Source organism: Spermophilus citellus (assembly GCF_964194105.1).
Source record: "Spermophilus citellus genome assembly, chromosome: 11".
NCBI lineage: Eukaryota > Metazoa > Chordata > Mammalia > Rodentia > Sciuridae > Spermophilus > Spermophilus citellus.
The window spans coordinates 85,505,915-85,517,561 of NC_138192.1; the positions used below are offsets into that span (position 1 = coordinate 85,505,915).

The 11,647-nt window shown below is 39.7% G+C and overlaps 1 protein-coding gene across 1 annotated transcript in view; it reads right to left on the minus strand.

Annotated features, from left to right (window-relative positions):
- The window catches only part of FRZB (frizzled related protein), a 30,485-nt gene extending 21,143 nt beyond the window's left edge, over window positions 1-9,342 (minus strand). The window contains exons 1-2 of the mRNA XM_081260432.1: window positions 8,326-9,342; window positions 1,024-1,071 (exon numbers count right to left, since the gene is read on the minus strand). Of these exons, the coding sequence (XP_081116558.1) occupies window positions 1,024-1,071; window positions 8,326-8,803 (526 nt within the window). The 5' untranslated portion in view covers window positions 8,804-9,342. The remainder of the gene's footprint in view (window positions 1-1,023; window positions 1,072-8,325) is intronic.
- Window positions 9,343-11,647: the final 2,305 nt, after the last annotated feature.

An 11,647-nucleotide genomic window follows, 5' to 3' on the forward strand; every position in this document is an offset into this window, starting at 1 on the left:
CCATTAGGGAATTGCAAATTGAACACTGAGCTATATTACACACTTATTAAAATGGCTTACAATACCAAGTACTAATGAGGATACAGAGTAACTGGAATCTTACAGGGCAAAATTTAACAGTCATTTTGGAAACAGTTTAGCAGTTTATTATTAAGTTATTATTATTTATTATTAAGTATACTTACCATATAACACAGATATCGTATTCCTAGATATTTACCCTAAAGAAATGAAAATGTATACTCACACAAAAACCTATACAAGAATGCATATAGCCCCTCTATTAATGATTGCTAAGAGCTGGAAACATCTAAATACCCTTCAAGGAATGACTGGATAAACAAAATGGTAATACATCCAAAGTAATAAAATATTCAGCAATAAAATGGAATGGATTATTAATACATGGAACAAGATGAATGATTCTCAAAGGCATTATGCTGAGTGAAAAAATCCAATTTCAAAAAGTCACACAGTCTATCATTCCATTTATACAACAAGCCCAAAAATACATTGCCAAAATGATAGTGAATGTATCACTGATTGACAGTGGTTAGGGGAAAACCTAATTATACAGGGAGATTAAAAAAAGGAGTCTTGGACTGGGGTTGTGGCTTAGCGGAACCAGTGTACTTGCCTAGCATGTGTGAGACACTGGGTTTGATTCTCAGCACCACATATAAATAAATTTAAAAAAATAAAGTTCCATCAACAACTAAAAAATATTTTTTAAAAAATAAAATAAAGGAGTCTTTTAGGGAGTGATGGAGCTGTTTTGTATTCTGATTGTATTGTTGGTTCATGAATCTACACATTCATTAAAATTGCTGTATATCAAGTTCTATACCAAAAATTCAATTTATTATATATTAATACTAAAAATAAAATTAATATAAATATTTTTTTTACTTTTAAAAACTGTTAAAATGTTAGGGCACAAACTTCCATAAATTTGAGTATTGAGATTACATCAAAGACTAGCTTGACCACAAATGAAACCCAGGAAGATCCTGATGTACTCACCGCTGCTTGCACCTCGACAGTTGCCATTACTAGAATCCATAGGAAAATCTGAAAGTGACAGAATAAAGAAAGAGGCATAACATATTTGTTATTACTTCAAGAATTCCTATATCAAAATCTAATTCAGTGGCAAGTTTGATTTGCATAAGAGCCAGATTTTTTAAGGAAATGGAACCTTATTAGTGTTGTAAGGCTGGTTTTTTATTTGTGAATTGAATATGGATGAGATCTATTCCGTGATGTGATTGAAAGGTGATACTCTTGAATCCTCAATTGTTCATAAAATTTCGGGATTCAATGAGTAACTTGTGGTTGAAACAAAAGTTGTAAATGACGAGCATCCTATCACAATAAAGGCTCTGCAGACATTAGGCGTTCACCAAACACTGTAACTTGATGACAAAAAGAACTGAACACTCCTGATCAACAACGGTGTGTGTCACACTATGCTGGCACACAGTGAGCTCTTTAGTGCCTAAGGAAAACATTCAGAAAGTGTGCTAGGCATTTCTATTAACAGAAGACCAAATAATTATTCAGCAGAAAGGAAATCTACTGCCTAGGACCTGTTCAAAGCCAGTGCAATGTGACATTAGAAATTGCATTAATTTTTTATGATATCATAATCCTAAAAAATGATAAAGATGAAGGTCTTTGAATTAAGATAAAGGTCTTCTGATTAATGATAAAGGTTTTCTAATTAAGAAAGCAGCCTCTGATGAATTCCACTGCCAGCAGAGCACCTGCTGAGAGATGTGTACCTAGCCATGAATTCTCACTGACACTGCAACTCACACCTGCATACAAGAGAGTCACACCTGTGTTAACACCATGCTACGTGAGATCAATGCTTCTATTTATTCTAACAGAAAATAGCATTCTTTCTCTATCATTTTTCTTCATAGGTCACATCATAAATTAAACAAGGAAAGGTTTATACTATCTTGGGACAATGACAATCACAATTATAATTAATGACTTATTTTCTCAGGTTTAGTAATTATTAGCTGTTTTGTGTTTCCTTTGATACTGGAGAGCTGGTTTTGTTTCTTTGTTTTTCTGGTGCTGGAGAATGAACCCACATGCTAAGCATATGCTCTTCTGCTGAGCTCCATCTCCACCTCTCTGCTGGTATTTATAAAGCTATATCCAAGAAAAGATAGAGGTCTGCAAATAAATAAATAGATAGATAAACAGTCAGCAAACACTAGTTCTAAAACATTTGGCTCAACTTGGGCATAAATTACTATCTTAATGACTTATTCTATTTAAACTTCATTCAGTAAATATATGCATTTTTTAGGATAATGTGCTGATAGTTTTTCTACTCCTGAACAATAATGTAATAAAATAAATATGGTTTACATAAAAATAATCTTCATAAAAATTATTGTATAGATTAAAATGATATTGGTCCACATTTAAAATGGTTAGTGTTCAAAGATTTATATAAAAATGAAAAATAACTCTTTCCATGGAAAAAGAAAAATCTTTTGAAACAGTTGAGTCAAGGAGAATGTTTTTCTTCTTTCATAGTCATAGTCACAATGAAATAGTTCTACACTTTTAATTATACTTAGAGGGTGGTAGTGCAGTTGCCTAGCACATAAGAGGGCCTGGGTTCTAATCCCCTGTACCACAAGTAAATAGATAGATAAATAAAAATGCTTATAAGTCAATTGTTAGAATTGTAAAGAGAAAACGAGCATTTTTTCTGATCATAAATTTTAGACATTGCTTTTAGAAAGTTAAATTTAGGAAGTCTAGCATTAAAATTATCCTGAGTTAAAATAGTAGATTCTGTATCATTAGTAGATTTTATGGCCCATGGATTTCTAGTGGAGTGTCCTTAGGAACTGGAGAAGGTGGAGAGAGTTTTTCCAGATAAAGGATACAACTGCAAAAGTACTGAGGTAGAACACTATAGTGCTCTTCAGGAGCCCTGAACTCCTCTGGTATGGCTAAAGCAAAGAGCAGGATAAGCAGAGAGAAATCAAGATGAAGGGGTCAGATCCTGAAGGCTATAGGTAGGCCAAAAGACTTCAAACAACACATTTTCATTTCAGAAAGATAAGTCCTGTTGGAATAGGGAGGAGGAATATTGGAGATAAGAGGGCCAATCACTATCCTATGGCCATAATCCACATGAGAAATGATGAGGTCCAAACTAAGAAAATGACATTAGAGAGGAAGGGAAGGAAATTGGACTCAGAGTAGATCCAACCACACTTAATACTCAATATATGTGAGGGATGAGGAAAAGAATAGAATCAAGGCTGATTCCCAAGCTAGACAACGAGGTGCAGTGGTACTCTCAATGATACCAGGAAAATTCTAGGAAAGAACCAATGTGGGAGGGTGAGGAAAGGATGAGTTCACTCTGATGCAAGCTGAGATGGGGGGGACTCAGGTTTGAGGAGAGAACCTGAAATGTGTGTTCTGCTAACTCAACAAGGCAGCAAGGTGATAACCTCCTATGTGTTGACATCCCCTGGGCTTTCTTCTCACAAGCCAAATACAAATGGGCTTTCAAAATACAAAGAAAAAACTTTATTCCTTTAACTACAACCTGATGGGTAAAAGCACAAGTTCTCTGTAAAGTTACCAACCACATTTCTTTCTTTTTTAAAAAATATTTTTTAATTGTTGATGTACCTTTATTTTATTCATTTATTCATATGCAGTGCTGAAAATTGAACCCAATACCTCACACATGCTAGGCAAGTGCTCTACCACTAGGCTACAACAGAGAGAAAGTACAGTATAGGACATGCTCTGGCTTGAATCTTCTTTTTCTTAACAGCTAACCTAACTTGATAGGTCACTTGACTTCTCTATATGCCTTGGCTTTCTTTTCTGCAAAATGGGAGCAGTAGTTATGAAAATTTAGGGAACATTTCCACTTAATTGCCACTCAATTAAGGATAGGGCCTAGAACATGTTAAGAGTTGCTGCTAATGATCCTTCTCTTGAGATGGCCCAACCTCTCCCAGTGATGATGTTGTGAAACATTTATAGTGTGCATTACCATTTACCAATCACATCACATAAATATTTCTATTCTTCTTCATAATCCCCAATCAATGATAATGCCAAGGGACTTGTTCAAAGTACAAAATGAATGGCAAATCTGAAATTCCAACTAAGTGGCTGAAACTCTAGATTGAAGAAATACAGCCAATTCTTAATTATTTAAAACTATATGTCTATATGGTTCCTCTTGCTCTCCTCTTTGTAGACACCTAGTAGAAAGAAAAATACCAAACATAATATAACATAGTCAATTTTGCTCTTTGAACAACTTTTTAAAGTTTGTTGGGAAGGAGAGTGTTAAAAGCCAATTATTAAAATATGATTTAGGAGGGCTGGGGATATAGCTCACTCAGTTGGTAGAATGCTTGCCTCGCATGGACAAGGCCCTGGGTTCAATCCCCAGCACCACTATACACAGATACACACACACACACACACACACACACACACATGATTTAGGCACTATGTAACATTTCATATCACTGCTAATAGAAAGTTAACTCTAAATAAAACACGTGCCATAAAACTGAGATACTTTTCCACCCAGGGTGCCTTGGCATATTTCACATGATGAAGGATCTTTAGAAACATGATTTTTTAAAAATTCTAGTCCTAATCTAAAATTTCCATTTCTCCTTTCCATTTCATATTTCTCCTCATAGCCTTCCTTCTTGGTATTTGGTCCCTCAAATATTTGTAGACTAGAGCTAAAGAAAAGGCTGACTGTTCCTCAGAGAGTGGAGAAATGATTAAACAGCAGTTCCCGCATGCAAAAGCTGGCGCAGCTCTACCAGGCAAGAGGGCCTGCAGAATGTGTTGAGCAAGAGCTAGGGGACAAGTCAGCACTACACAGAATCCAGCAATAACTGAGGGCTGATTATAAAAACCTTGGCATGGCCAACTGTAGGTGCTGTAGAAAAAGCTGTGAAATATCCTACCATAAATTTTCTTAAATACTTGATTTCTGAGATAAATTATAATTTACAGATACCCATCAGACTCATTCTTCTTTCTTGTTACTCCCAAAGGGATTTGCTCTTGAGCCTGAGGTCCAGGTCCCTTTGTAGAAAGTGAACTATTCACTTCATATACACAGAAGAAATAAGATCTTCTCCAGTTAGGTCCCAGTATAATGTTTGCTCGATAGAGATAATTGTTAAAAGTCCTAGGCAATATCTGTGTTTACCAACATTAACATTTTAAAAACAATGAAAGAAAAAAATCAGTTAATTTTATATAACAGTGATAATAATAGAAAAATTATAACAGCGGCAACAATTAGTTCTGGGCATACTATGTACCAACTACTGGCTCAATGCTTTACATGCTGTTTAAATCAATCTTCATCATTTTCTTTGGGTGTGGGCAAATTTTTTCCCCAACTATAGATAAGAAAACTAAATCAGAGAGGTCATATAATATTCCTATAGCAACAGTAGATATGAGGCAGAGTTGATATACAATTCCTGGTTGGCCTGACTCTAAGCCCATATTCTTTACTCACTGTGCAATAGTAAAGATTTGACTAAACAGTGTACTAAACTAGCTGAATGGCTAAATTGAACTGAGTTCTCGAAGGATAAAAAGAAGTATATGCAGCCATACTCTACAACAAATATAAAATACTTAGAAAGAATAAACAATATGAATTTATTAGTAATGGCCAACATGTAATCTATTCCTTCTAAATTAAGTATGTTTGCCCTTAGTGTTTTGAAAGCAAAGAAGCATTATTTTATTTCAGTAAGGCTTTGCTTTGTAAAGTACCCTAAGATTATTTGTGGAGTCACAATATACTATGGGGGAACAGATCTCTATGACTGGCAGGATCTGAAAATCCTCAGTGTTAAAGGAATGTTAAAGGTGGTCCCACTGTATTCAGGGAGACCTCGTTTTTATATCTGACTGGATAGACTCTAGTCATAAGACACAGGGCTCTCTTTATATCTGCAGGAAAAAATCTGCTTCTTGAACTATCATATCCTACTAAAAAAAAGGAGTATATTGCATTGTAGATAAAACCAGCCACATGTGGTGGTTCCTAAGTAATTCCAGGTGTCTGACAGTTTGACCCAATGTGGGGAATGTAATTTTCAACATACTGGCTCTGGAAGCTAGGGGACCCTTCAGGCTAGAATCTACCCCTCTACTCCCAGACTACTCCCCTTTAGCTTCCTCCTGCCACCACAGTCTTTGATTCACACTGAAGGTTGGGCAGAGAGAATATCATTACTAAAATATGATTCCAGCTATCACCTACCGCTACTTATTTTTCTAGCAAGCATGCTGACAGCAAAACTAATATTATGGCATTTTAAAGCAGCTCAGAAATCAGGTCCCCCGGACTGACAAATTGTTTCCATGCATGTCCTATTTGAGTGCTTCAATGAGGCAATTGTTCCACATTTGGTCCATGGTGATAGGTAACTCAGGGACATTTAATGAAACTGCTTCCCATCCATTTTGACCATGCTTTTTGAGAGCCATTAACCTTGCCAAACCTCACTCCTTCCAGGTCCATCTCTAAGACAGCTTTTAGAGCAAGTCTTGTCCTTTAAGGAAAGGACACATGTCAATGTGAATCATTGCCACCTCATTCCTAGTCCTTGGCCTGAGGGAAGCGCCAGTATTTAACTGATTCTAAGAGCCTGGCAAACCACAGGTAGCAACTGCCCTGAGTTCTGCCAGAGTCTGTAGAGTCCCTAACTTTACTGAGTGTAAAGGCTCAAGAGTTCTCTTTTACCCCAAAGAGATTAAGAAATGTTTCTTCTGATTATTTTATACAACCAGTTCTTGGTTCTTGATTAACATTAGAATACAATATGTATATTCAAAGAGTGATAAACTAAGTAAGGTTCAATAAGTTCTTGAAATCTTTCTATTCAGTTTCAGTTTTTTACTGTTCATACAAGCATTTTCCATTCCCCTCTGACTTTATGTTAATGTGTATAGGAAGTAATTCTCTGAATCAGTCCCCTGATAACTAAGAACTACTAACCAAAAATGGACTGGGGACAATGAACCCAAGCTGAGCAAGTTAAAAGACATAAGAAGGAAACGTTGATACCCATTGAACAAATGTAGATGGGACAACTGAGTCAACTAAAAACAAGGTTAATCTGTGGAGGATATAAAAGAGGACCACTAGTATGATAAAAAAATTTTTCATTCCTAAAGCATATGAGGAGTAAAATTTGAGTTTTGGGTTAGCCAGAGGGAGTAATATTGAATTAGAATTAAATGGACCCTAATGTACGAGGCTTAGTTGGGGGACTTAGAGTTATGAAAGTCATAATTAGGCCCAAAACTAGTGAGAAACCAACTTGTGGTTATTCGATTAAATGGAGAAATACAATAAAGTTTTATGGTGGAGAAAGAGTGAAATGAATGTGTGGATGATGCACACACAAAGCATGAATAAGGTATTAAAGACAAACCATTTGCAGAGCATAAGAGCAGGATAAGAGGTGAGATTAAATAACATCACATGAGTATATGAAGATAACACTCTTAAAATATCACTCCTTTAATCCATATGCCATTTACAGAATAACTTGAAATCGTGTGGGCCTGTGAAAAAGAGTCCAGTAATTTCAGTCTGCCAACTCTATGGCTGGAGCAAGCCTCGGAAGCTAATTAGCAGTGCATAGCAATGTTTCACAACTGTTTTAGTCTGGAATGGAATTACAATTCATCTCATTGAAGGAAGGGGAAATTTAAGGTGAAGGTAATTGCTCAAATTGGATTTTGAGCAAACACTCACCACTAACATTTGCAGATTGGAGCAAGGTTACTGAAATCATCTTGTATTTTCAATGGTCAGATACAAATGAGGTTTTCAGTTTTCTGTTTTCTCCATACAATCTTAATCAGCTAAGACACTAGACATAGAAATCTGATGACTGAGACTGCAAGAGAATCAGGCAAGAAAACTCAGTGATTATAAACAAGCAAGTAAGGAAAGAGCATTAGTAAACAAAATGTGGCTGCTTCCACATGGAAAGAGTAGAAAATAAAGGGTCAGTGTGGAGCAGAAGTGTGATGAGAGTGAATGAATAGAGTGCTTTAGAAAGACAAATAACCTATTAAAAGAGAGTGCAACAGTTTGGAAGAGTGATGAGGTGAAACTTGAAAAGAAGAATGGTGCTCACTAGGGGAGTGATTAAGGGAGAGATTAAAAGACCCCAAGAGAAAAAACGGAGTTAGAAGATAAAGGCGAATAACAAGGAGTGTCAGGGCAGGGGCAGGGTGGGCCTTGTCCAGACTCACCTGCTCCATCCGCTGTGACGATGGCCTCCGGAGAGATGCACACGCCCCGGTCGTACACTGGTAATTCCTCGCAGGCCAGGCTCTCCGGCCATGAGTGGCGGTACTTGATAAGGATGGGCTCACAGCCCTGCCTGGCCCTCTCGCACACAGACTTGCAGGGCTTGATGGGCTCATGCTGGAAGTCAATGGTGCAGATAGGTGCGTACATGGCGCAGAGGAAGAAGAGCAGATCTGGGCTGCAATGTGTGCCCAGCAGACCTTCGAATTGCTCGATGGCCAGTATGGCATTGGCCTGGGTGCTATGGTGCAGGTGATTGGGCATCTTGGTCATGTTCCAGGGCAGGGACTTGCACATGGGGATGCGGACGGGCTCACAGGCTGCTGCCCGAGCTCCGGGCACCTGGAGCAGACAGAATGCAGCCAGAGTGAGTAGCCCAGCTCTCAGCAGCAGCATCCTTCCTGGGCTGCCGCAGACCATGATCCCAGCAGAATGGGACAGGGAGCAACACTACCGTGGACGCTGAGAGGTCCGCTCCGCCGTCTCCTCCTGTGGCCTGGAAGTGGACACAATGATCTGGGAGTTTCTCCTCCCCCGGCAATCTCACAGCTTCCTTGGATCAAATTCCCCCAATGGGGTCCAACGAGCTTCACCGAGCTCCGCTCCCGCCGCTTTGGCTGCTCTTTCCAAACGTCTAAGCCTTCGGGCGCAGCAGCATCTATTTATTCCTCTCCCTCTGGCAGAAGCATCAGAATTTGCACATCAATCAGATGAGAGGAACACAAGAGGAAGAAATAAAAAGTACATTCAACTAAGGTAGTTGGAGCTTTGGGGTATCGCGTCCGCTGGATACCAAAAAGATGCTAGCAAGAAGCATTAAATTCTCTAAAGCGAGGATAAAAGACGCAGGACCGGGTAGGGAGGAAGGCGGAAAACAGGGGGAGAGGAGGGTACAGTAGGAGTTTGCTACGTCCTGTGGTCTGAGAAAGATCAATTTTCGGTGTGCGCTACGAAGAGCCTAGCCCCGCGGTCTGTGGCTGGGACCTACAGCTCTTGGCTCTCCCACCTCCAAACGGGTGGGGGAGCTCCGCCCCCGGGGCAGTCCCAGCCTCCAACGCCTGCTCCTCTTCACTGGAAGGGAAAGGGTGTGCGGGGGAGAAGTCTCTGAGTTGCGGGAGATTGGGGGGGGGGGAGTCTTGCCAAGCGGTGAAGATGCGGTAACCCCAAGCAGTGCCCACTAGAGCCGGGCATCTCTTCCTCAGTCCCGCAATGGGAAGCCCCAAAGACGAGCCCCTGCCCCTGACTGAAGAGCCCACTCCAATTCCCCAGGGAGGAGTCCACTAATTTCCGCACCACCCCCCCCCACCCCCGCCCCTCACTCCCTGGAGTATTTCCTTTCAGCAAACTACAACGCAGCTTTTCTTCTAAGATCAGACCCAAGGAAGGAAGGCTTAAACAGCACTAAATGTCCACCTCGCAGAAAACAGCACCCCCCTCGCCCACCTAGTGAGCAGCAACCAAGCTTTATCAACCCAGAGCTAAAGACCACAGAGGTCTGCATTCCGAATAACTAAAGGGAAATTGCCTTTCATAAAGAGCAGAAATGCTGTGGGTGATGATAAATAGTTCACCAGGAGCAAAGAACCGGTGTCTGTATTCTTCTTTATTTGCTCTGGAGAATTAGAACTTTAGAGTTTTGTTTTCTAGGAGTGGAAACTAACATCTTCAAACAGTTTCTCTCTCTCTCTCTCTCTCTCTCTCTCTCTCTCTCTCTCTCTCTCCTTCCTTCCTTCCTTCCTTCCTTCCTTCCCTCCCTGAAATAAAACGGCCTTTACTACCTAATTCTTCTCAACAACAATTTCGCCTCACACTTGAAAGAAATGTCTAGGAAAACTACCCCACATAGGTAATGACTGTGGTAATAACCCTTTCCATCCCATCCAGATGAGTTTTAATCCGGGAGGAGAAAATAGAAAACAGATCTCTCCTGATCTACTCCTAGCACTAACAAGTCTCCTCTTTCCCTCCCTGTCCAACCACCCACTTCCTTTCAGCACATTCTACATGGAATGACCTGCGGAGACCCCGGCGCTATGCCCTTTCAATGGGAAATCACAGAGCCAAAGGAACATTATCAAAATGGCGATATTACCAAAAGTTCTCTATAGGTTTAATGCAATGCCAATCAAAATCCCAACGGCATTTCTTGTAGAAATAGATAAAGCAATCATGAAATTCACATGGAAAAATAAAAGACCCAGAATAGCAAAACCAATTCTAAGCAGGAAGTATGAATCAGGCAGTATAGCGATACCAGATTTCAAACTATATTACAGAGCAATAGTGACAAAAACAGCATGGTACTGGTACCAAAACAGGCGGGTGGACCAATGGTATAGAATAGAGGACACAGAGACTAATCCACAAAGTTACAACTATCTTATATTTGATAAAGGGGCTAAAAGCATGCAATGGAGGAAGGATAGCATCTTCAACAAATGGTGTTGGGAAAACTGGAAATCCATATGCAACAAAATGAAACTGAACCCCTTTCTCTCGCCATGCACAAAAGTTAACTCAAAATGGATCAAGGAGCTTGATATCAAATCAGAGACTCTGCGTCTGATAGAAGAAAAGTTGGCTCCGATCTACAGATTGTGGGGTCGGGCTCCAAATTCCTTAATAGGACACCCATAGCACAAGAGTTAATAACAAGAATCAACAAATGGGACTTACTTAAACTTAAAAGTTTTTTCTCAGCAAGAGAAACAATAAGAGAGGTAAATAGGGAGCCTACATCCTGGGAACAAATTTTTACTCCTCACACTTCAGATAGAGCCCTAATATCCAGAGTATACAAAGAACTCAAAAAATTAGACAATAAGATAACAAATAACCCAATCAACAAATGGGCCAAGGACCTGAATAGACACTTCTCAGAGGAGGACATACAATCAATCAACAAGTACATGAAAAAATGCTCACCATTGCTAGCAGTCAGAGAAATGCAAATCAAAACCACCCTAAGATACCATCTCACTCCAGTAAGATTGGCAGCCACTATGAAGTCAAACAACAACAAGTGCTGGCGAGGATGTGGAGAAAAGGGTACACTTGTACATTGCTGGTGGGACTGCAAATTGGTGTGGCCAATTTGGAAAGCAGTTTGGAGATTCCTGGGAAAGCTGGGAATGGAACCACCATTGGACCCTGCTATTGCCCTTCTCGGACTATTCCCTGAAGACCTTAAAAGAGCAGGCTACAGGGATACTGCCACATCAATGTTCATAGCAGCACAATTCACAATAGCTAGACTGTGGAACC